This window comes from Indicator indicator, chromosome 25, assembly GCF_027791375.1.
Source record: "Indicator indicator isolate 239-I01 chromosome 25, UM_Iind_1.1, whole genome shotgun sequence".
NCBI lineage: Eukaryota > Metazoa > Chordata > Aves > Piciformes > Indicatoridae > Indicator > Indicator indicator.
In genome coordinates, this window is record NC_072034.1 from 14,945,126 (window position 1) to 14,972,085 (window position 26,960).

General features: G+C 42.0%; 1 protein-coding gene across 1 annotated transcript in view; it reads right to left on the minus strand.

Annotated features, from left to right (window-relative positions):
• The window catches only part of TTC29 (tetratricopeptide repeat domain 29), a 159,591-nt gene that overhangs the window by 55,647 nt on the left and 76,984 nt on the right, over positions 1-26,960 (minus strand). Inside the window, exons 7-9 of the mRNA XM_054392242.1 lie at positions 26,588-26,679; positions 20,726-20,849; positions 18,545-18,776 (exon numbers count right to left, since the gene is read on the minus strand). Of these exons, the coding sequence (XP_054248217.1) occupies positions 18,545-18,776; positions 20,726-20,849; positions 26,588-26,679 (448 nt within the window). The remainder of the gene's footprint in view (positions 1-18,544; positions 18,777-20,725; positions 20,850-26,587; positions 26,680-26,960) is intronic.

The following is a 26,960-nucleotide window of genomic DNA, read 5'->3' on the forward strand; positions in this document are numbered from 1 at the left end:
ATCATTGTCATCATTATTATCATCATTATCATTAACTAATAAGCATTATAAGGACTGGCTGAGTGAACTGGGGGTGGTTTAATCTGGAGAAGAGGAGAAGGCTCAGGGGATACCTCACTTGCTCTCTACAATTCCCTGAAAGGAGGTTGGAATGAGGTGGGGATTGGTCTCTTTTCCCAAGTGTCAGGTGATAGAATGAGACAAAATGGCCTGAAATTTTCCTTGGAGAATTGGTTGGATATTAGAAAAAAAATTTCTTTACTGAAAGAGTGGTCAGGCATTGGAATAGGTTGCCTGGGGAGATGGTGGAGTCACCATCCCAGGAGGTGTTCAAGAAATGTGTGGACATAGCACTTAGGGACATGGTTTGATGGCCATGGTGGTGTTGGTGGTTGGACTTTGATGATCGGACTTGATGATCTTAGAAGTCTTTTCCAACCAAAACAATTCTATGGTTCTATAACATTTATATATCTATATAAATATATAAATAAATATTGCAGTCTGGAGGCACAGCCTGAAGAACTGCATCCAAAACCACTGCTGGAGACAGCTTTGGAATAAGGAAAGAACTATGAAAGGTTAGGGATTAATACAAAAACTGAACTGAATTTATTGGGGAAATGGAATGAATAACCCATTTTTAAAAACCCAAACTGTCACTTAAAATATTAAATAAAAAAAGTTTCAGCTAACTCTGGCAGTAACTAAACACATAGCAACCACTAACACCTTAGAATTAACACAACACTGATGGGGAGAAACTTCTTTCATCTGTTTCCAGGAATCTGCAGAGCACAACCCTTCAGTCTTCTTTCTAAACAATGAGTACTTCAGGAGCACTTAAGCCCTTGTCTTATCCATGCAGTCTGGAATTCTCAGGCACATAGGAAGCCTCAGTCTAGTCTAAATAAAATGCAACAGCCTCCTCACTATCTAGACCACACAGTTCCATGTGCACAGAAATTACAAGGTCAGGAAAAACTATTTTCCCCTAAATGATTGCTTATGCTGGACAGTAGCAGGTCCCAGACATGCACCCTTGAAAATGTTTACAGCTGGAAAGGCACTGAAGACTCAATGGTTATGAGAACCTGAACACAAAGCTCAAGCTTATGGAAATCAATAATGGGCAACGTCTCATTTTAAGCCTGACAATAGAATCACAGAATGATTTTGACTGGAGAGTGTTCTTCATTGTTTCCATTTCAAACCTTCTTCTCTTAAACACCCCAACCACGGTGTCAGCTCAACACAAAACCCAAAGCAGCATGTGTCTCTACAGTGCTTGGTGAAAAACCTCCCCCTTCTCCAGAGAGGCTCTGCCCCTCCAGCTGGAGCATTCACAGCAGAGTGAGGTGACTGAAATTGCTAAAAGAATATCAAACACAGCTCTGTTTCACCTGCTGTGCAAGAATGTATGGAAGTCCAACTAGCTGCCTGGCCACAGCTGCTTCCACAGGATGCCTTTTGCTGTTCAACTGTGATGAAGTCATTTTCCTGAAGCCACATCTCCTTGAGCAGAATGCTTGCTGCGTGCAATCTGAGTGGGATTTATTGATCATTTGATCTGTTTGAAGATTGATGCTTTTTGTGCTCTCTTCCCTTAGTTATAACTTCTGCAGAAGACAAATACAGCCTCAGACTTGTCTCCATGAATGAGTTCTATGCAAGCAACAGCCTTGATAGCTTCTAATTTAGGGAGGAGCTTCCCTGCAGGAAGTGCTTACTAATGGAAGCAGCTATGGTTGAATCTTAGGGTAGAAAGTGGAGTGAGATTTAGAAAAGAATTGGACTTGAAAACCCAGAGCTAAGGAACTATGGCAGATAAGACACATTAGATAAAAATAAATAATGATAATGATAACAACAATAATAATGAGAATAATAATAATAATGAAAATAATAATAATAACAACAACTATAATACTATTACTAATAATTATTATATATAATAAAATATATAATATTAAATATAATAATTATTAAATAATAACACACCAATACTACTACAACCAATAATAATAATAATAATAATAATAATAATAATAATAATAATAATTATTCTATTACTACTAATAATATATTAGAAGGGTTCCAAGATCAGATAAAAAGATTAAAAAAAAAGCCTTGGTTAAATTGCCATGGGAGGGGAAAAAAAGAGAATTGATGAAAAGGGAATAAATGCATTTGATAAGAGCTCAGAAGATGAAGCATTTGACTTGTAAATGTTTTGATTTCTCTTTACAAAAGACTGTTGGAGTGGGGCTCAGTACAGCTTTATGAGAATGGAGAGCTGTGAAGGCACACAGCAGTAGTGGAATTTTATTTATTTGAGGTTATGCAATGACAGAACTCTAAACCTGGAGAAAAATCAGAGTCTGGCTTTTGAAGTATCAAAACACCCAATCTAGAATGGATAAAGAGACCCTTCAGATCTCACATCTGGGTCTCCAGAAGAAACATCCTCAATCATAAACAGGCATCTAAAGCATTTCAGCTGAGTTCAATCACCTCTCTAGTAAGAGTTGAAGTAAGAGTGGATTAACCCAGCAAGAATTCAGAAATCTAGCTGCTCTCCTGCTTTAGAAACTTATGTAAGGAGAAGAGTCCTGAATTATGCAACAGACTTTGAATAACAAAGCTTCCCAAGCACTTAGAGAGACCATTTAAGAACAAGCAGCAACCTTTCCTTCTGTCTTGGTCTGTTTCTTGCTGGTGAAGCCCTTGTTCTTCCTGCCCTTTAAGAGTGGATACCAATCTACTGTGCTCATCTGAGTGGTGTGGGGCTAGTCCTACTGGACAATATACTGGGAAACAAATGAAAAGGAAACAGGATCCTTGCCTCTGCTTCCTATCTCCTTTCATCAGCTGTGCCCATAAGAAGAAACTACATTCCATCCTATCTGATTAATATTTAGACTAAGTAGTCCTTCAGAAATCACAATAAAATTTTCTTCTAAACCCTAGCATGTGCCAGGTAATTCCTTTCTCCAAGGTTACTGCCAAGATGAAAGGAAGGAATTAGAAGGCCTCATTGGATGGAATAGATACAGAGTTTGAATTACAGGCAACCTTAGATGTAAAGCAAAAACTTTCTATTTTTTTTCTTTTCCTGAATCATTTTATCCTTTAGAACAGATTGTCCACCAGCCTGTGGAATATTCATTGCCAAGTATTTCTTAAGCAGAGGCAAGACAACTTTCTCTTAGAAATTACAGAAATAGAGTTGCTCCTACATTTGGGCTGGAGAAGATGACTTCTTGAAGTCCCTTCCATTACTGTTTTTCGGTAGTCCTATGTTTATTGTCCTGGCTCATTAAATTCCACAGTTCTGGAAAAGACCAGAGATGATGCTGCCAAGGTGATTTGGGTATCTTCAAATTAACCCCACAGGCTTTGGCACTGAGAAACAGAAAGACTGCCAACTGCTCTTCACATTTTCCCTAGCCTGCTTCTCTGATCCTCCTAACTGGCATCTAGTCAAAGCAAGACCAAACTTGTACACTTCTGTGTTTAAATGAATCAAAGTTCCATACTTTACAGAAACAAATGCTAAGAGCCAGATTTTGTTTTAAAGCAGATTGTCCCTATGTAGGATCTGAATCTAGCTTTGATTGTCCTATCCAAGTATCTCTAAGTAAACAAAACCTCTGTCTCCATGCCTTGTCACATTCAACTCCTGTGTCCTGGGTATTTGCAGCTTCACCAGCTGTGAAGATTCCAGCTTTCTCCATCAGAAAACCATTCTTTCCTCATTACAGACTGTACTGAGGAACAAATCCTTTCCTAACACTGTCATTATCATGCATCAAAGGAACCCAGGGAGCGTACACAAAAAGAGGGGCTGAAAGCTGCTCTACAATACTGGGAAACAAATGAATTGAGAGAAAATTAATGATAGTTACACTAATCAGATTAGAATATCATCATACAAGTAGAAAGTAGCAGTTTCTTGTTGCTTGGCTTGCAATTTCAAATGATGCAAAACATTTGCCTACTGTGCCAGCCTTATGGGCACTACTCAGCTTTCACTGCCCTTACTCAGCTATAGATAAGCTGTTAAACTGGGAGAGCCCCAAGTAGGAGGTTAAGTTATTGCACAGGCATGATGTCTAAATCAAGGGTTGAAGGCTCAGCTAGGCAAGCTAGCAGCACACTGTAGAGCTGTGTAGGGAATGTTGTGTTTAGCAAACAGCATCTGAAGAAATGCCATGCTGCAGGTGCCACAATGGGGTCATGACCATGAGTAGTGCACAGGATGGGAGTCTCTTTCTGCAAGTGTCTGATGTCACAGCACACAATTTATCTGCACCAAAAAGACAGCTTCAGACCTGCACTGTGAGGAATTGAAGTTCCTGAACTGAGACTCAGTTCACTTTGGAATTGAAATGGATGGAGAGATGTCATGTGTTGCAGTGGAACCTCCTTCCAGCACTTCCAAAAGGCTTACACTGATGTCTTCAGCCTAAACCAAGGAGTAACAGCATCCTGTGGTTTTGATTCTGTGGTGACAAAACTGGCATGATGAAGGAATTAAACTGCATCCTGCACAGGGTTACTTTATGCTGCAGACTGTGCATAGCATTACCACCTCCAGATGGCTCAGGGAACAAGGGATTTAATTTGGGGAAAAAAAAACAAACAACAAAACAAAGAAAAAGATAATAAAAAGAAGAATGTTGCAAGAATCTAAATGCACAACTTAAAGATATGTAAGATCCTGGATGTGCATTATAAAAGTAGTCCCTGAAATCATTGGAGGATTTAAAGTGGAAAAAAAAAAACCCAACAAAAAAAAGAAGCCTGAGTATACATAGCCCAAAAAATAATAACAACAACAACCATGATAATAAAGTAATAATAACAAAGTAATGATAATAAAGTAGTAATAATAAAGTAGTAGTAGCAATAGTAGCAGTAATAGTAATAATAATAGTAATAGAATAATATAATAATAATAATGATGATGATGATAATAAGGATAATACTACAGGTAATAATAATACTACAGATAACAATATAATAATAACAACAACAACAACGATAATAATAATAATAATAATAATAATAATAATAATAATAATAATAATAATAATAATAATAATAATAATAATAATAATAATACCCCTGTAACTGCTGCTAAAAGTTTAGGGCTATCTAAAAACCTTCCAGAAAATTGGGAAGCCTGTGAGATGCATTGATACAGGGAGGTATTGTTGCATGCACATAATAGTATGTATATATATTTATAATTTTTTAAATTTTTTTTTTCATTTTTTCCCCCTTATTTCGGCTCAGAGTTCAAAACGCCCTGGGGAAAAAAAAAATCTAGGTGTCAAAACCCTAACGCTCTTCCTCGAATGGAAAAAAAAAAAATCACTCTGAGAATAAACAGTGTCTCTTCAATCAAAGGTTAAAGTGGATTCATTGCTGAGTTTGTCCCTTTGCCAGTTGCTGGCAGCTGTCAATACAGGGATTTGATTTCTTTATCCGAGCTTCACAAACATTGCATTAGTATCTACAGAGCAAGATCTCGACTGCGAGCTGCAGTTTCACTGCCCCAACTCAATTACCGCATTCTTGAACTGCAATGTATTCATTTGTGGGCAGTGGGGCAGCCAGTGGGAGGGTATTGATTGGAGGATAATGTCATGTGTAGCAGCCAGAGGAAGATGAAAAGTGTTTTCTGCTTAATGGGTTGGTATTAAGTAGGTGGGAATGGCTTCTAATTAGCCCACAATTGCTGTGTTTCTCAGTTTCCCTCCTTTCCCTCCTCGTGTCGGTCACCAGCTGCCAATCTCTCTCTCCTTTTCCCTTTTCGTGTGGAGTTCATTGCTCACTGCAGTGAAAGCCTTTGTTTAAAAAAGAGGGCTCCCAGGGTCTCATCTGCCAGGGTACAGCTTGCTGCCTGCGATGAGTAGCAACTGTCAGTTTATTTTATCTCAACCTTTTCATCATTCTGCTGAAACTGGTCGAGTGAAACCACCTGAGAGACCTGAGGATTCAGTACCTACAAGTCATTAGCCAGGACTGCTCAGTCTCTCCCCACACAGCAAGTCAACTGAACACTGCTTAAAATATAGTCCACTTTAACCCTGTATTTTCCTATGGACATGTTGGATTTATTCCCGTTTCTTCTGATTTTTAATTCCATGATCCTTCCTTAAACATACTACTATATGACTCACTCACCATAAGCTATGATGAGCAAGTAATATCTTTTCCACTAATGTATTTTCCACTGCTTCTCACCACAAATCCTCAAGCAACCCTCTTTAGAAACACACAATATCCTAAAAATCTATTTATTGAAATACCATTAATCAGAACTTCCCTCTTCCCTAGGTTATGTTCCCCAGCACGAACATGATATCTGGCAGTTTTCCCAATTAATTTCAACTGCTTCCCTAGAAGCTTTTGATGATGCATCTCAGTAAAAAAACACAAATAAAAGGGACATATTCTGCTCAGTTGGACATTTGCAGCCCCTCCTCAAATCCACAAGATTTTATGGGCACTTGGTCCCCAAGTTTTAGCATATTTGCTCTTTTTTTTTTTTTTTTGCCACACAGTTTCTCCCTGTTTGTAAATGTGTACACACACAACAAATGCACATCCACCTTCCCAACAGCTAATACAGGATTGCACTATGAACATTAAAAACTCACCAAGCTATTTTATGTTGAACTCAGATCAAATGGAATTGATCTAAATCAAATTGCAAAGTCATTAGCCTGAACAAACTTTCCCTGCTAATCACAGCTCACTTGTGGTAGTCTTTACTAACAGTTTTAGTACAGCAACTGAAGTGTTGCTTTCCCCTGTGTAAGCAGAGAGCATTTCAAAGGAGATAAGAGATGGCAAGACCACAAACCCAGTTATCCTCCTATATATCAGTTAATTTTTCTAATGTTTTAAATTGTCAATGTTTCATCTCAATTTCTGCAGTGTAAGCATTCAGGTTTGTATGAATAGCAACAAAATACAGCAACATTTGCTTTAAAATTGCTCTCAAAACTGAGTTAAAGGTACCAGTGATGAATCAGATATCTCAAGTTATCTGAGACATCTCAGATAGCTCAGGGAAACAGATATCTCAAGATGCTGTCCAGCAGACTGAAAGCTTCTGGAGTAAAAGGACTGGGGGCCAAAGCACCCTGAGGAGATATTTTCCACCAGGAGAACAAAAGCATAAGGTAAACAGAGAGCTGCAAGTTCTGCACCCAGGATAAGAAGTCAATGGACAGCCCAGAATTACCAACTCCAGGAAGCATGTGCACCCTGCTCCCTGAGAGACCCAAGGATTCAGTACCTACAAGTCATGAAATCACAGAACATTAGAGGTTGGAAGGGACCTCAAGAGATCACCAGGTCCAACCCCCCTGGCCAAAGCAGGATCACCCAGGGTAGTCTGTACAGGAATGCATGTTTGGAAAGTCTCCAGAGAAGGAGACTCCACAACCCCCCTGGGCAGCCTGCTCCAGGGCTCTGTCACCCTCACTGGAAAGAAGTTTCTCCTCATGTTGAGGTGAAAACTTCTATGTTCCAGTTTGTGTCCATTGTTCCTTGGCTTATCACTGCACATCACCCAAAAGAGATTGCCCCCCTCCTCTTGCCCCCCACCCCTCAGATATTGATAGACATTGATCAGATCCCCTCTCAGTCTTCTCTTCTCCAGACTAAACAGCCCCAGGGCTCTCAGTCTCTCTTCACAGGGGAGATGCTCAAGTCCCCACATCATCCTCATGGCTCTCCCTTGGACTCCAGCAGGTCTCTGTCTCTCTTGAACTGGGGAGCCCAAAACCAGACACAGTATTCCAGGTGTAGTCTCAGCAGAGCAGAGTAGAGGGGGAGAAGAACCTCCCTAGCCCTGCTGGCCACACTTTTCTTGATGCACCCCAAGGATCCCATTGGCAGATCTCAGTCATTAGCCAAGTCTGTTCAGTCTGGTTTCTACCAACTATAATATTCTGCTTTTCCTTGAGCCCTGCTACTGGGGCATGACCTGGAATTCCTATTCCTGAGCCAGACTACTATGTGGCACACTCATCCTTTGGTTTGCAGGTTCAGTTTTGTATCAGCAATGGGTTGATTGCACGCTGCAGCCCCTCAGATGCTGGGCTGAGATGTGTAGACTCAGTTGGACTGCCCAAGTGCCTGTGTTTATGTCATGTGCAAGTGTGAGAAAGTGTGAAATACACCTTCACAAAACTCACAGTTTAAGTAGTGGCTTTCACAGACATTATCTTTGGCATCTATATAAGCATAAGGTTTAGATATGAGAGGTGCTGGGCACTTGCAGTGCAACTGGTGAGGGAGAAGAAGGCTTATGTGGAGCAGGCTGAGGGAACTGGAATTGTTTAGTCTGGAGAAGAGAAGGCTGAGGGGAGACCTCATTGCTCTCTACAATTACCTGAAACAAGGTTGTGTTGAGATGGAGTTTGGTCTCTTCTTTCAAGTAAATAGCAACAGGACGAGAGGAGATGGCCACAAGTTGCACCAAGGGAGGTTCAGATTGGACATTAGGAAAAATTTCTTTACTACAAGAGTGGTCAGGCATTGGAACAGGGAGGGGGTGGAATTACTATCCCTGGAGGTGTTCTAAAAACATATAGATGTGGCACTTGGAGACATAGTTCAGTGGGCATGGTGGTGTTTGGTTGACAGTTTGAGTCTTGATGATCTCAGAGGTTTTTTCCAGTCTTAATGGTTCTGTGATTTCCAAAGCTGCTGCAGAAGGTTAATTCACCACAGAAGCTGACAGCAGCTACCCAGTGTTTGACTAACATCTGCAGCAGCATCTCCTGACAATTAAAGAAGGATGCCACAAATTTTAAGAAAAGGAACTAAAAAAAACCCCAAAAAACCAACAACCTTGTAGCAACCATGGGAAAAGTATGAAAAAACCTCTGGATTTTGAACAATTTCAAACTGACTTCCCATGATCACTTACTCTGATACCTACTAACATCAGTGTTAGAGGATAGTAGCTCCATGTCCCAAATGATGTATGACACCCCATGGAAAATACTGAGCAGTTCTTTGGCTCTGTGGCATGTCCTGTATGAGCCCTTAAATGGGAATATTCTGCATCACAGAATGCTTAACAGTGACTAGAAACAAGTGGATCAGCCTGGAGGCATGGTCATCTACTCAAGCATGCATTTGGATCTTCCAGCTAATTAATCACCTAACTGCATACTTAAACTTACTCAATCCATTCACACATGTGATAAAGATCTCTTTAAAGGTTATTTTGATACTTTACAACTTTCTATGAGCCATCTTGCCAAGATACTCAACATGAAGTCTGATTTATTTTTTTCCCCCCCCAGTGCAGTCTCTGATCACAATGTAATAAAAACAGAGCATGAAGAACAGTGCCAAAATATTAAGTATAAAAGAGATGAAACACCACTCTTAATAAAAACACCCTACAGATTCTACTACAAGCACTAAAGAAATACCTAAGAAGCTATAGATTGGGATGCTGGCTACTGGGTACAGAGGTGACTGGCTTACACCCATTAAACAATGACTGGAAACACATAAAGTTGGGGTTGGGAAGGTATAGACCCAGCATGGGGGAGACAATAATTTACAATACAAAAGCAAAGGATGATAGAGAAACCAAAAGAGAAGTAGGGCACAGCACAGATGAGAAAGGAGAAGAAACAAAAAGAAAACAACTACATTAGAAACCATTAAAAAAAAAGAAAAAAAATCACAAAAATATTCCTGGTGATTACAGAAAACAAAAAGAGGTGGGTTTGGAGGCAAAAGAAAGATGGTTCCATACATTTGTCAGCTGTGGAAATGTGGTACTGTGCTTTCTGAAACGGATTGGCTTGGTCTGAATGTAAACCATTTAAATCCTGACTATCCTCAGACAACAGAGTCTTAATAAACACAGCAATTTGTTACCTTAACACAAGAGGAACATCAAAGGATATGTCTAGGCAAGGGAAAGCATCTCAGGAAAAAAAAAAAAAAAAACCAACAAACCCACAACCTCTCAAAGATGCAGAAAAGAAATCTGGCTTGGGAGACCAAGAAGGAAGGCGTTTGATACACCGACTGCGACTCCTGAGATGACCTCAGGGTTCTGTTACAGAAAGTAAGCACTGAATACAGCTGCTTTGTCTTGGCTTTGATTTTCTGAATCCAGAGATTGTTGGGGAGCTTTTGCTAAGGAAGGGTTTGCAGCAGAGAACTGTTTTCATGTCGGTCTGGGGTCAATCTTTCTCAGTTGGCATGTTTGCAAACAGCACCGATAAAAGCTTCTTTATGAAGTCTAAATGACAGCAACCTTCTCAATATTAAACAAAAACATGAAAGGCTGCTCTTTGGCTCTTTCTGTGGATCAATTTTACCTTTTGAGAACAAGAGTATAAAACCACCAGAGACATCTCTCTGCTCCTGTATGCAGTGAAGGGGCCTGTGATGGGCACATGTGGAGAAGCCCTTGGGCCACTTCAATGTATGCCAACTGGTTATTCCTCCTTTGACCCTGCAACCATCAGGGGACTGCCAGAGCACAGCTGCTGCCAGCTGCTCTGTTTTGTGACTCTTCTCTTCACCAATGCATTTCTTATGCTCTGGACTGCAGGCATACCTAAAGCTTCTTAGGCGTCCTCAAATCAAGGATTTCTCCAGAAGTGGAACAGGCTGCCCAGGGGAGGGTATGGAGTCTCCCTCTCTGGAGATATTCAAGACCTGCCTGGCTGTGTTCCTGTGTGACCTGCTCTAGGTGATCCTGCTCTGGCAGAGGGGGTTGGACTGGATGAGCTTTTGAGGTCCCTTCCAGCCCCTAACATTCTGTGACCTAACATGGTTGGGCAAGCACTTAAATGTCTTTTGCACCATTTAAGTGTCCTACAGAATCAGAGCAGGATTGAGCTTCAGACCTGAGAATTTTCACTTTGCAAACTGGTAAGGAACTCCATTTTTAGTAGAAGTACTGACAGTGCAGTGCACAAAGCCACACTAGTTCAGTGCATAAAGCTACACTAAAGGGTCTGACAACAGACTGGAGTTTGAACACCACTTCCAACATTTTTTTTTTCCACAAGAAAGAACAATTCACCTTATTTAGGGAACCATTCTCTGCTGATCTAGAAAGCTTGCCTGAGAAAACACAGCTGGATGCCAACAATGTTTAGCACAGGATGTGTCTAAAGCAAATGCATGGTGAGACTTAGATGTTTCCATATAAAGAATCAGATCGAAGGGGGGGGAAAAAATCTAGATGAGATCCACATTTTCCTCTGGTTAAGATGTTTTTTATAACTGTAGAAGACAAGAACACTCCTAATCAAATTAGACAGGATGGTGGGGCACTTCTGGAAGTTATAACACCACTTAGACATGCCAGAACTGCCAACTTTGGGACAATACTGCTTCTCCTTACACATTATCCCATGCTTGAATGTTCAAACATTCCTGCCTAATTTCCTCTCTACTGCTGATCCACAGACCTGGCCTAGATTTGACCTTGTCTACTAATATCCAACAATCCAAAGAATGTTTTAGAAGAATTAACAGGGAAGGAAAAAAAAAAAATCCAACAAACCCCACCTGGATAGTGCATTGGTACAAAGCATGAGAACACTGAGTATCAGCACTCCCCTGTCATGTGTGTTTGGACACACTTCAGCCATCAGAAGAAAACAGCTCCTGTAGCTACTATGCATATGGCCAAGCTGACATAGATGTGTAAAGGGTGTTCTGAGGTTCTTTGTTGATGGTCTTCTGCATCCAGTCACCAACCACAACATGCTAGGAAACTTCCCTTTCCCCCTCAGTTCTTCTCTTCACTCAATTCTTCTCTTCACACTTAATTCTTTTCTGTAGTTACTTCCCCTTATAAAAATACCAGAGTATAGCACTATCAGACTGCATCAAATACTTACAAACCAAACCCCAGTTAGTCATAAATAAGCCACATGAACTACACAAGCTGATTTCCTGAAACACCCCTGCTCCACATCATCAACTGTTGCAGCTACTGTTCTGAGGGCAGCTGCTGGATGCATGCAGAGTGCAGGATTCCTTAGCTGACCAATCTCTCAGCACACTGCAAAGAGCACAACAATAACATCCCAGGGTGCCAAGAACAATATCCTCATGTTGGCACCCTTGGATTGGAACATGCTGCAGAAGGTACCTCCTTGACGTGCTGGCACCTCTTCCTGGGAAAAGCTGATTAAAGGAGTGGAACATTTCCTGTATGTGAAGAGACTGAGGGAGCTGAGGGCTCTGTAGCTTGTGGAGCAGCCTGAGGAGTGACCTCATTCATGTTTGTAAAGATGTGCAGGGTGAGTGCCCAGAGGCTGGAGCCAGGCTCTGCTGGGTGATGCCCAATGCCAGCACAAGGGGCAGTGGTGGAAGCTGAGGCAGAGGAAGTTCCCTCTGAACATGAGGAAGATTTTTTTTCCCTGTGAGAGTAACAGAACACTGGAACAGGCTGCCCAGGGGTGTTGTGGAGTCTCTCTCTCTGGAGATATTCAAGACCTGTCTGGATGTGTGTTCCTGTGTGACCTGTATGACCTGCTCTGGCAGGGGGGTTGGACTGGATGAGATTTTGAGGTCTCTTCCAGGCCCTAACATTCTGTGATTCTGTGCACACTATCAAGAAGCAACATGCTAACTTAAAATACAAAGACTGCATGCTAATTCAGCCACCACACAAGCCCTCATATTTGTCTTCTCTACATGCTAACTACAGAATAGACCTTATTATGTAATAAAGGAGCCAAACAATATAGCAGAAACCCAAAGAGTGGTTTTGAGGGTGTGCATGTGCACAACTCCAGCAGTCTCAGACCAGTATCTCTCCAGTAGTCAGAGAGTCATAGAATTTTTAGGGTTGGAAGGGACCTTAAGGATCATCTAGTTCCAACCCCCTGCCATGGGCAGGGACACCTCACACTAAATCAGGTTGCTCAGAGCCACATTGAGCCTGACCTTAAAAACCTCCAGGGATGAGGCTTCTACCACCTCCCTGGGAAACCTGTGCCAATGTCTCACCCCCCTCATAGTGAAGAACTTCTTCCTAACATCCAGTCTGAATCTACCCACTTCTATTTTTTTCTCCATTCCCCCTAGTCCTATCATTCCCTGACACCTTAGTCCCACATTAGGTATCATGATCTGCCAGAATCTGTGACCAAGCTGTAGATATAAAACATTCAGTGAGAGGAACCTGCCAACACCAGCCTCCACCTTCCCACTGAGCACCACACAGGAGCTATGTTGTGGTTGTATACCTGTCTAAGGTAAGAAGGCTTCCTGGTTTTGCAGTTTTGATCAGTGCACTGCACCTTTCCCCTCCCTTAAACGTTTGGAGATCAAAAAAACCTGCTGCCACTGATGAGCATTTACTGGGCAAGTCCAAGGTATAATTTATAATGCATGTTCCTGATGAAGATTGGGTTTGCTTTGTTAACGTACAGGCAAGCACTCTGGGTACAGTGCCATGGCATAACAGTTTTATTTAGCACACCTTTGAGGTCACTAACATCCTTTATTAATGGGGCAAAGACAAGACTTGTAATGGTAGAAGTTTTCCTGGAATGAGTGTAGTTTGGAAAGAAGAGACAGCAAAAAAGCAGTGTACCACCTTCTGCAGCAGACTGCTCTCCTCTTGGACACTGCTGCCCATAAATTACAGTTACAGGAGAGAAATGCTAACAGAATTTGTTTAGTGTAATCTTTGATCTTGTGTCTCACTTCTGACTTGACCATTCTATAGGGATAATCCTTTTTTACTGATGAATGGCAAAGCCTTAAAAAGCCTTTAAAAGCACCTGGTAAGATCTCTGCTCCTCAGCACATGACCACTTTGGTGGGAGCCACAGCTTCTACAGAAAAATGACTAGAAAACACCTTGAAGAGCTTTAACAACAAAAAAGAAAAGCTGATGAGATGACAATTTAGCTTTATACACCACAAAAAGGACACATGCACATTATGGGATGCACCATTCCACACACATATGAGAGGGAGCTGGAGAAAGAATCCTAAGAGACTTTGTGTTGCTGGAATGTGTCCAGAGAAGGGTCACAAGGATGAGCAGAGGGATGGAGCTTCTCTCCTATGGAGACAGACTGAGAGAGTTGGGGTTGTGCAGTCTGGAGGAGAGAAGGCTCTAAGGAGACCTTCTTGTGGCCTTCCAGGATCTGAAGGGGGCTACAAGAAAGCAGGAGGGGGACTTTTTAGGGTGTCAGGGAGTGATAGAACTACGGTGAACGGAATAAAAATAGAAAGGGGTAGATTCAGATTGGATGTTAGGAAGAAATTCTTCACCGTGAGGGTGGGGAGACACTGGCAGAGGTTGCCCAGGGAGGTGGTGGAAGCCTCATCCCTGGAGGTTTTTAAGGTCAGGCTCAATGTGGCTGTGAGCAACCTGCTGTAGTGTGAGGTGTCCCTGCCCATGGCAGGGGGGTTGGGATCCTTGAGATCCCTTCCAACCTTAACAAGTCTAGGATTCTATGCTTGGGAGGAAGAACAAAAGCTCTTTGGATTGTATTTTCCAAGCTATAGTCTTAGCTGGTGTATTTAGCATTGTCAAGCATGTTGAAGGCTGCTCAGGTGTGGAATGCTAGGAATAGTCCTGATCATGCTGAAGCTGATAGTATAAGATAATTATATTGCTTGTAAGAAGTGATGATAAGGGTAGGACAATGATTTATGCTGCATTTGTAGCTATTAGGGGATAAAAAAAGCTAACAAAAGCAACACAGAAAACATACGGCAAAAAGTGACAACTCTGCAGAGCTCTCTCAAGTCAAGAAATGCAAATCTATATTGTGGCCAAAAGCTCAAGAAAACAACTGCAAACTTTTTAGTATGAGGAAAACAATACATTGTAAGTAAGCAACACATTGTAAGTCTGCTCTTAAAAAGTGGTTAGATGATTTCAAGCACCCAAGGTGAGGCACAGCCCTACCAGATGCAATCATCTGGACAGAGAGTCATGAGACTGACTGAAAACACAACTCCTGCTCAACATCTCATGGAATCAATATCCAAAATCTGATCCAAAAACTTTTCTGCCCTCAGCACCTTTAATTTTTCCTCTCTCTTCTAGAGGGTGGCAAGTCAGGAGATTATTCATTGCAAGAGCTGGGAAATCTTTTCTCATCAGGCAGGGTTAGCCATGCCATGGGTTCCTTAGAGGCTTTAGCATGGAGTTGTGAGCCTTCTGCCTGCTCATTCTGCTGATAATTCTCTTTTTTCATGTGTTTGACTAAACACAAAACCAAAAGATCAATAAAAAAAGCATTTGCTCTTGCAGTGGAATCTCACAACAGCATAAATAACTCCCTTGTAAATGAAGTCAGGTGACAGAGTCAACTGCAGCAGACAGGGACCCTCCCCTTTGCATTTATAAATGCTGCTTTCTGACAATCCCTTTTGTCCAGGAGAACTTTGGTCAAAACATCCACTTTATTAACAAATGTTGAGGTAAATTGACTAATTAATGGCTCTTCCTGCCTGGTTACTGAAATGATTGATTTAGAAAACAAGCCTTGGGTGAGAAAGACATAAGGTACATAGCAGTACCTTATTTAATTTCAATGTCATTGCTCCTCTGCTAGCCTAAGTATTGCATTTGCCTAAGAATACAGAAACTACTCTTTTCTTTTTTTCCTCTTTTTTTTGGTCACAGACACATTATTCAAGCCAGAACAGTTAGAAATAAAAACTTATTACCTTCCTTCTTCCTTTCATTCAAGTCCCCTGTGGCTTAAGACCTATCATTGTACCTTTGTCTTTATGTGGTTTGCCCTCCAAAAGGCTGAGAAAAAAAAAAATCTAGCAGCTGATGAACACTGAGCTGTTTGAAAGAGCTAGAAGTACTGTTCTATTATCACAGCAGGAATTTCCAAAGTGATGAGTTCATCATAGGAGGCACAGGCACTCTCCTGGAAGGCAGGATAAAGGCTGTACCTGCAACTCAAAGCCAGTGAATCCTAGGCATTGAATTGGTGCCAGGTCATGTTTTGCCAGACAAAGATATTAAAAATGTAATGCCAGTACTAATGAGAGGTTTGGCCCAGGGAACGTGAGGAGATGTTACAGATTGTGCTGACAGTGTGACACTATGTTTTCCTGGATGTAATCTGGGTATCATGAGAGTAAGCTTGGAGCACTAATGAGAAGATTGATATTGAACTGGAAGAGCTGCTAAATATGCAGTAGCCACAGGGTTCCTGGAGTTAACTGGAACTAAAATGAAAACTGTAATACTGAAAGTAACAGAGGGTAAACTAGGCAGAAATGCAGAAGGAACTGAATCTCAGCAGGCAAAACTTGTTTCTGGTAGCATGCTTGCCAGCGCATCAAGGGCTTTTCTGATCACACTCTTTTTATCCCTGAAGTACTGTTAAAGAGGAGCATGAAGCCTGAGCTTAAAGGGGCACACAGCATTTCAGGATGTAAGTGAGTTTCACAACTGCTTGCAGAAAGTGATGTATAAAAGTTGAAAACCTCTTCATGTGCAAGAAGGGAAACAGATGTTCATAAGAGCACAGGCTCACAGGATGTTAGGGGTTGGAAAGGACCTCTGGAGATCATCCAGTCCAACCCCCCTGTCAGAGCAGGACCACAGAATCCAGCACAGGTCACACAGGAGCACATCCAGATGGGGCTTGAAAGTCTCCGGAGAAGGAGACTCCACAACCTCTCTGGGGAGCCTGCTCCAGGGCTCCCAGTGAAGAAGTTCCTCCTCATGTTGAGGTGGAACCTCCTGTGCTGTAGTTTCTATCCACTGCCCCTTGTCCTGTCCCAGGGTGCAACTGAGCAGAGCCTGTCCCCTCCCTCTTGACCCCCCAGCCCTCAGGTATTTATAAACATTTATTAAATCCCCTCTCAGTCTCCTCTTCCCCAGACTAAAAAGCCTTAGGTGTAGATACAAAGATCATCCTATCTCTTTGAGGGTCCCTTTTTTTGCAATCACTGTTGCTGATTTATGTTAGCCTCCTATTTACATGCTACAGCTAAAGATCCTCATAGGAGATGCAGATAAACATCAAATGGCATTGGAGTTGGGGACAATTGCTGTTGGAATTCCTGGCACCTGCACTATAGGTCTAGAAACTTAACTGTGCCTTGCAGGAGACATGCACCCAGTTAACTCTGTGAGCCACCAAAACCTGACAGTGTGCTGGCTATTCACTTTTTGGAGGCAAAAATTCATAAACACAGGTAGTCATTGACAAAGAAACACATTGTCATTGAGAAAGAACCACCCTGTTCCCATTGCTGGAACTCTAACCAGAGTGCTGCCTCCCTTCTTCTCTCTTCAGTATGCCAATAAATGTCCTTCCATAATTCGCAGTTGCTTCTAGTGTTGCCTCTGGTATCCTGGCTCATGTTAAGCCACTAACAATCTTCAGTTCCCAGGCTATTAACCACTTATTTTACCTATAAAGCTCACAACTGAAGTTCTATTTAATTGTTCCAATTCTATGAAAGGGGAAAAAAAAAAAAACCACACACAAGAGTCCAGCAGACAAGAAGCATTTTGCCCTTGAAAGTTGAAGTGAGGGAGTTTGGACACAGTAGCTCTGGATTTGCTCCAGGTATCATTTATCTCCGCTATACTCCAGATTCATACTCTCCAAAGGAATGCAGAGAGGAAAGTTCAAAGGTGGAGTAGACTTGCTCCTTTTTCTTCCTCAATATAATACAGTTTAATGCTGCGAATACTTGGAGATAATGCAATAATTCAGTTTGTCTTGTGTTAATATATAGTATGGGAGGAAAAAGAAAGGAAAGAAAATTTAAGCCATAGAGGGCTGCTCCATATAGAGTCCTTCTCTACTTTTTACCTGAGACAAGGAAACAGAGTGAAGAAATCATAGAGCTGTAGTTGTTTTTTTTTTTCCTTTTCTTTCCCTTCCCCTCCAATGTCAGATACAAGGATGCCAAAAATAAACCAGTGTGTTCCTTCTGAATTCAGCACTGTTGTCCACTATGTCAAGCAGAAATGCTCCTTGCTTTTAGTACCAGGGCACTTATTTTTGGATGCACTTGCAAAACTGACTGCAAATGAAGATTGGTATTATCATCATTACCTTTCCTTGAATCATAGAACTGTCAGGGTTGGAAGGGACCTCAAGGCTCAGCCAGTTCCCACCCCCCTGCAATGGGCAGGGACACCTCACACTAGAGCAGGTTGCTCACAGCCACATCCAGCCTGGCCTTAAAGAAGATTAAAATAATGATATTTGACTAAATGAATACATTACTGTTTGCCCAAACCCCTCATTGGTTTTGGAAACCAGCACTTAAAAAGAAAAAAAAAAAAAAAAAAGGCAAGTTACTATCCCTAGCTTTTACCTGGCTTCTCTCTGCTGTGCTGTATTTAAACCCTTTTTAATCCAGCCCTTTAAAAACAAGCACACAAAGGAGCAAACCCACCCTGCATTCAGCACAAGGAACCCAGGAAATAATGAAATAAAGCTCGACAAGAAAAACAACTTAGCCGCCGAGGACAATCCAGCTCTAATGCGTTTCATAACCAGCGCCTTACCGGCTGGGAGAGGGTCACTGCACATGTCACTTCTCTTCTCCTTCCATGCCAGCAGGTACCTGAGGCTGACAGGATCTTCTGCTTCTATATGGCTGTTAAATGCCACTCTTAGCTCATGAGCCTTTGCAATGCCACAGCAAGCCTTCACTTCATCCATTAAGGGCAGCTGGTCTAAAGCTGCGGCTGCCTCGCGAGCCTGGTTGAAGCAGTCGGAAGCTTCCTTGGGTTTCCCCTGGTAAAGAAAAGGAAAAACAGCAAAGAATTGGAACAACTACTTGTAGTCACCTGTAGTTTACCTTGCCATTTGAGCCTGCTCCTCTGGCAGCTGAGAGGTGTGGCTGAGAGGCCAGCCCACAGAATGACTCAGGGCATGGTGTCAAGCAGATCGCCCTCCCTTGTGTTTCCTGACCTCTAGGATCCCTGCTCACATCTTTCTCAGGAACTGAATTGCTTTTGGCTTGGCTGAAAACACAAATCTGTCTGAAAACACAAATCTGGGAATCCTGGTGGATAACAAGTGGGACGGCAATGTGCCCTTGTGACCAAGAAGGCCAATAGGGTCCTGGGGTGCATTCAGAGGAGTGTAGCCAGCAGATCCAGGGAGGTTCTCCTCCCCTCCACTCTGCCCTGGTGAGGCCCCACCTGGAATATTGCATCCAGTTTTGGGCTCCCCAGTTGAAGAGGGACAGGGATCTGCTGGAGAGAGTCCAATGGAGGGCTACCAGGATGATGAAGGGACTGGAGCACTGCCTTACGAGGAAAGGCTGAGAGCCCTGGGACTGTCTAGTCTGGATAAGACTGAGAGGGGATTTAATAAATGTCTATAAATATCTGAGGGCTGGGGGTCAAAAGGGAGGGGACAGACTCTGCTCAGTTGCATCCTGGGATAGGACAAGGGGCAATGGATAGAAACTACAGCACAGGAGGTTCCACCTCAACATGAGGAGGAACTTCTTCACTGGGAGGGTCACAGAGCCCTGGTACAGGCTCCCCAGAGAGGTTGTGGAGTCTCCTTTTCTGGAGACTTTCAAGCCCCATCTGGATGTGTTCTTGTGTGACCTGTGCTGGATTCTATGGTCCTGCTCTGGTAGGGGGGTTGGGACTGGATGATCTCCAGAGGTCCCTTCCAACACCCCTAACATCCTGTGAACCTGTGATGCTGAATATTAATGCCAATTCCAGCCAATCCATGTAGAAATTATTGCCATTGTTTCATTAAATTGAACACCTCTGTGGGAAGAAAACTCCTAATTTAGTATGGTGAGTGTAGAGCATTAAAGACAGACAGTGATGGTGATGGAACACAGTGAGGTGACAGATCTGTAAAGATACAGAAACAACATGGACAGATCAAAGGGAATTTGGTCAAAGTCACTTTGGGAAGAACAGTAAAAGTTACACCCCTGGTTTACTAAAGGTCCCTAAGGATAGACCTGGATATAAATAGAGATATCTTTAATTTGGTGACAAGGACAGGGAAGTACAGGGTTGAATAAAAGCATCCTTAATGATGACTTAACTTAGAGAATACCAGTGATGACAGCTGACACTGTGCAGGCAGTGATCCAACAGAGGAAACGGTAATTTAGACTCAGTTTTGGTAAATTTTGCTGACTTTGCAGAAAAATGTTAGAGAAAATAGGGCATTATATACCTCTGAGAGAATTTTTTGGGGTTTGGGTTTTTTTTTTTGGGGAGAGGGATGTTTAAATTACATGTTTGTTATAATAAGACTAAGTCACTACATTTCTTCTCTTCTACACCACTCCCCCAGTTCAAGGCAGATCACACAGGAACACACCCAGGCAGGTTTTGCATATCTCCAGAGAGGGAGACTCCACACCCCCCCCCTTGAGGTTAACTGCTGACTTTATACATGGCTCCAAGTGATGATTTGGCTGCAGATATTCCCTGGCTTGAAAGTTTGCCATAATTTGAATTTAGATCTTTTATTCACTCATTCTAGAACAAACCCACAGGTGTTAAAGATGGTGTGAAATTGTCACCTTCCTCAAAACCTGAAGGCACATTTTAGTTTAGTCACCAGCATCTGCTAGTTGGGTAGCTCTTGTAAGACACAATACCTAGACCAACTCCCTCTAGGTCGTCTCATATGCAGCCCCAGATTGCTGCCATGAATTAAACCCAACTCTTTGAGTTATTACTACAAGTAGTACTTACCCTTTGGTTGTAAATATTGCCAAGTAGTACACATGCATCCACCAGGCTTTGGTTTAGATGAGAGTCCTCAGCATACTTCATAAACTCTTCCAAGTACTTCACAGTTTCAGTCTCCTTCCCCTGGCTGAAGCAAAGGACAGAGACCAAATTAAACATTCCCTTAGATGGCTTCTCCAAATGCCTAAGATCTCTCCCCCTGTTCTGAACTAACTTTACTTTGTGGTGACTCATCTGTGACTGGACTTTATTTCCAAGACATTTGTCTGGGAACCAGCTGTGCTGAGAGCACTGAGACTCTCTGGTCTACACAGAACCTCTGGGGCCAGAACTGGATCCTTTGAGTGAAAGTCTGATGGTTTGATGGTTTGGTGTGGGGGGAATTCCAGCTCACACTGACACAGAAAGAAAACAAAATCCTTCTTCAGAATATTGTGTCCCATTTTAAAGCCAAGCATGATGATTTTACACGGGGTTTGGATTTTCCATGATTGTAATATTTTTTTTCTACTGAGCAGCTGATGACTCTTTCAATGCAGTTGGATCTCACATCCTGAAAGAATACAGGCAGGAAATAAGAAGGCAAATTTTTCAGTGACACTTTTTTGTTTTATGTGTGCTCCTGTCTTTCAGAGCTGCCATTTCTTGCTCTAGAACCCTGATGGTGCAGCAGCAGCTCTGTAATGGTGCTGGGGATGAGCACCAGCATGCTTGCTGTGAGCACAGCCCTGCAGTTTGGCTGGGGTCAGCAAAGGTTGCTCAGCTCACCCAGGCAAACCTATAAACTGAGGATTGCAGGTGTCACCCCCAAATCCCAGTGAGATCAGAGCAAGCTGAGGTCACAGCTGAATCTAAGCTGCAAATTGGTTAATGTTCTTTGACAGCAACATTTGCAGATTTCCTTTTTTCTTTTCTTTTCTTTTTTTAATAAAGCCAGTCAGATTAACAATATAAGATCTCTGCACTGTGATTACAAGATATAAGACAGACATCTGGGCTTGCTTGTGAGTGAGGCATTGAGCTCTTTTCCCCTTTAAGGCTGAAGTGTTACTGCAGCTGACCTCAATATTAGCCATGAACTGGAGTCACTAATGTAGGAATGCAGCATGCTAAATGTCAAGCCACCAAGCAAGACAGAAAATTCAGTCTTAATCAAGAAGCTCACAGAATTACAAGTTCCTGTGACTGCTGAAAAAATGTGATTCATTTTCTCACTATTTAGAAACACTTTCAAGTTATATCCAAGTTAGATTCTATGGTCCTGCTCTGGCAGGGGGGATGGACTTGATGATATCCTGAGGTCCCTTCTAACCCCTCATGTCCTGTAAGCCTGTGATAGGACAAGGAGTAATGGATGTAAGCTGCAGCACAGGAGGCTCCACCTCAACACAAGGGGGGACTCCTTTACTGTAAGGGTCACAGAGCACTAGAACAGGCTCCCCAGAGAGGTTGTGGAGTCTCCTTCTCTGGAGACTCTCAAGGCCAGTCTGGATGTGTCCCTCTGTGACCTGAGCTGGATGCTATGGTCCTGCTCTGGCAGGGGGCTTGGATCTCTTTGGGTCCCTTCCAACCCCTGACATCCTGTGATCCCTGCAGCAAGTGGCTGACTGGAGTTTATTTACATTATGGTTTTGATGACAAACTGTCTGAGGGATATGTGCTTCCAAAATCTGCCAGAAGTCTGCAGTTCCCTGGTTTATGCTACCAGAGTGATTCTAACAGGGTAGAGCCTGCCACAGGGACAGGAAACACAGCAAAGCACAGCTGCAAATCTGCACTATTGCAGTGATGATCTGGACATGGCTGGCACAAGCTAGACTGCTACAAAAGGAGGCTAAACCACTGCAAACTAACATGCCTGAAATGTTCAGATGAATGCTGCTGTAAAGCTTAGCTGTCAATAAGAAGAGCTGGCTCTACTAAAGTTTCCTAATCTAAGTATTCTTTATGCCAGGGGAGAATATTGAATCTACTGCCCTGAAAACATTTGCCAAATGACTGAAGGCTTCTAAATGTTAGAATTAGAAACACTTTTTACTATTTTTTTTTTAACCCTATGTTTTGGAGGTTTTTTAACACTATGGGTTTTTTTAACCCTATATTTTTTTAACCCTATTTTTTTTAACCCTACTTTTTTTTAACCCTAGTTTTTAACCCTACTTTTTTTTAACCCTATTTCTTTTTTAACCCTAGTTTTTAACCCTAGTTTTTTAACCCTATTTCTTTTTTTAACCCTATGTTTTTTTAACCCTAGTTTTTTAACCCTAGTTTTTTTAACCTTATTTTTTTTAACCTTATTTTTTAACCCTATTTTTTTAACCCTATTTTTTTCAACCTTATTTTTTTTCAACCCTATTTTTTTTCAACCCTATTTTTTTTTCAACCCTATTTTTTTTTTAACCCTATGGTTGGATTTTCTTTTCCCCTCCCACTAAGAAGAGAAAACCCAAACGTTTCCCCACAGAAAAGGCAGCATACGATCTACAGAAGTTAAAGGACAAGGTTAAAGTGTTAGACAAATATTAATTCCAGGTTTTTCTAGTTTTCTATATGCAGTGCACAGGTGCAACTGGAAGAGCATATTATATGGTATAATCATTAAATCCATTCAACCAGACCTTTGAGAGTTAAAGACATATATTCGGGAGGAAGAGGACTCCTCGGTCCAAGGAATGAGAATGAAACAGTGCAGAATATTTGTGTATCAAGGTGATTCCAGTTTCCAACTGGGAAAACAGGACTGTTAACACCCACCTCCCCTGACAACTGTCCAATTATGTATATCACACTTGGCCTACTGTTTGCAGTAGAAGTAATCAATAAAGGATGTGGTTGAGTGAACATAGATTTTGGTTGAACCAATGCATGAAAACTTAATCATTTACTCAGAGTGGAGAAATCAAATAGAGCAGAGATGAAACAGCCACTGAGGGGTTTGTTGATTGTGCCACCAAGTTTGTGGGCCAGAGGCTGAAAGTAATAAAGCAAATGGAATCAGTGACAGGAGAAAATGTAAAAAGGTTTTTCTTAATTTCATGAATTAATAGAAATGTTTTGATGTATTTTTGGCCTTTTTTTTTTTTAAATGTTTCACATAAAACCCCCTGCTCCACATATAGAAAACATGAAAATTGCTAGGGCATATAACCTCTCTCAAGCAAACAGAAATCAATTTGGTACACATCAGAAAGGTTGTTTTTATTTTTTTTTTTCCTCGTGGTTAGAACTTTGCTTCTGCCAACTAGCAATGGGTTGGCACACTTGAACCATTTTTCAAAGGCAGCACTTCTAAAAGCACTGCAGCTGGAGGTATTTAAAGCAGGCTGGAAGGATTACTGAAACACTTTATCCTGCACACAACCTGATGACATGATAAATAGGTCTTTTCCTACTCACAGGGCTAATATTTTATTGTTCCTTCAAAAAATCTACATGTTATTTTACACAGCCATATACTTTCCTATCTCCTTAGACATCACCTTCCTAAATGCATAAAAAGTAATTTCCTGCAGATATAGTCATTCATGATCCCCCAGAACAGTTATGATGACTTCAGCAGAAGAGATTACATAGCTACAGCAACTCATTTCCCAGTTTCATGCTAAAATGCCCTATGAGATTTTTTTTTTACCCCTATTAGACTTTTATGAAAATATGCACCTTTTATAGGATTGCTCATGTGATTGAATTGGATGTATAAATCATGTGTCCACAAGAAAGTCATTACCATGGTGGACACTGGCAGAATAAGTCAAGAGCATGATGCTATTATGTCAGATTTTTTTTTTCCCCTGGTAAATGATATGCCTAAATGCATGTGATGGAGATTTTCAGTTTCCTGTGGTCTGTGGAAATATCTGCAGCAAAGATTTCACAAAACCAAAAAAAAAAATAATTCCAAAGCCATAGAGCAGTTTGGAGTAATCTGGGAGGACTCAGCCACTTTCCCCCAACCTGTCATGAGGCAATCAGTACAAATTAGAATCATAGAATTGTCAGGGTTGGAAGCGAGCTCAAGGCTCAGCCAGTTCCAACCCCCCTGCCATGGGCAGGGACACCTCACACCACAGCAGGTTGCTCACAGCCACATCCAGCCTGGCTGCAAAAACCTCCAGGGATGAGGCTTCCACCACCTCCCTGGGCAACCTCTGCCAGGCTCTCACCACCCTCCTGGGGAAGAATTTCTTCCTGATATCCAATCTGAATCTCCCCATTTCTAGTTTTGCTCCATTCCCCAGTCCTGTCACTCCCTGACACCCTCAGAATTCCCTCCCCGGCTTTCTTGTAGCCCCCTTCAGATTCTGGAAGGCCACAAGAAGGTCTCCTGGGAGCCTTCCCTTCTCCACACTGAACATCTCTCAGTCTGTCTCCATAGCAGAGGAGCTCCAGCCCTTGGCTCATCCTTGTGGCCCTTCTCTGGAAACATTCCACCACCTCCAGATCTTTCTTGTAATAGAGGCTCCAGAACTGGACACAGTGCTCCAGGTGGAGTCTCACCACAGTGGAGTAGAGGGAAGAATCCCCTCCCTCACCCTGCTGGCTACGCTTCTCTTGCTGCAGCCCAGGAGAGGATTGGCTCACATACATTATGGTTACAGTGCAGTATTGTGAGGAATCACTCCTCTTTTCTTTCTAAAGGCATTGCCCATCACATTTAAAATGCCAAGTCTAGCCTAGAACAGGTAAAACCACAAGCAAAGACAAAGTGGTCAATCTGAATCTGTTGATTCTGTCACCAGCAGTAACTATTTATGCTTTTATCCACTGTTTTCTAAACAGGCTTGACAGGAATTTGACTGTTTGCTATACACCAGGCAAGGAAATATCCAAAAGTTAGGTGTGAGAGTAACCAGAAACTTACAATGTTTTTAAAGGCTTCTTTAAGAAGCTTACATTGGCTCTTCAAACTATTTTTTCCCAGCACTTTCCCTCCTCCAAGGAAGAGCTGGTAAAGCTTGACCAGCATGATACTGTCAATGAAAAAAAACAATGTGGAAAAGTAGGTTTGGCTGAAATATCCATCACCCTGGGCTACAGAAAGTGTTCTACTAGGAAGTATCACCTTCCCAGGGATTGAGGGGAGGATGACCAGCCTGAAGGTTCCTAAATCCTCTCTCTTGAAGACAGAAAAGACATCTGAAAGCTTCCAGTACTCAGGAACCTCCCCTAGTTGCCACAACCTCTCAAAGACAATCAGGAGCAGCCCTGCTTTGGCTCACTCCCTTGACATCCAGTTTGAATGTTGCTTGTGCTGCCTTCTCATGTCAGAGATACTTTATGGTCTACTCTGCTGGTTTTGCTGCTTGTGATGTAGTAAAAATAATAATGGAATGTATCCATTTCTACTTGAAACAATGAATAAATGGATTTATGGAATGGTGTCTCCCCATCTGTGAGACCACCTTACAAAATTGCCCCACAAAGGCAATGGACAAAAACTTCCCAGGAGTGCAATAAATGGAGAGACTCAGCTGAGAAAAAAAAATTACACTGAGGCAGCTACTGAAGCCTCCAACATTCTTCAAGGTCTTCTGTTTGTGGGTTTTTTTTTTTTTACCTACAAAATAAGCCTTACAAACTTGTGAAAAAAAAAAAAAAAAGGTACAAGTTCCCCAAATATGGAGGGGGAAAAATTATAAACCATACTTTACAGGTAAAGAAAAGCTTGGATTATACCCTCTAAAAAAAAAAAAAGTGTACCAGCCTAAAATAACTTCCAATGAAGAGGTCACTTACTGCAGGAAGGGCACTACTTAAAATTTAAGCAGTCAGTAATGGGAAGTGACAGACCTCTAACAATTTAAGTCTTTCACAGCTGAATGAACCTGCACTGACAGTCAGGCAAGGCTGTGCTCACTCACCTACCTTACCAGGATCTTGGTTATAGCTGCATAAGCTCTGCCTAGGCCAGCAGAATCACAAAGTGCTCTGAAGATTTTCACAGAGGTGTCCAAAAGCTGTAACGGGAAATTAGGAACAGGAGATGAGGAACAGGAAAATAAAACCCAGGAAAAGCAATGCTGAGAATTTCCACTTTAGTTTTTTAGATGCATGTTCTCAACTTTCCCAGCTGTTGGCAGAGATTCAGGCAGACAATCATAGAATCACAGAACTGTCAGGGTTGGAAGGGACCTCAAGGCTCAGCCAGTCCCAACCCCCTGCCATGGGCAGGGACACCTCACACTACAGCAGGTTGCTCACAGCCACATCCAGCCTGGCTGCAAAAACCTCCAGGGAT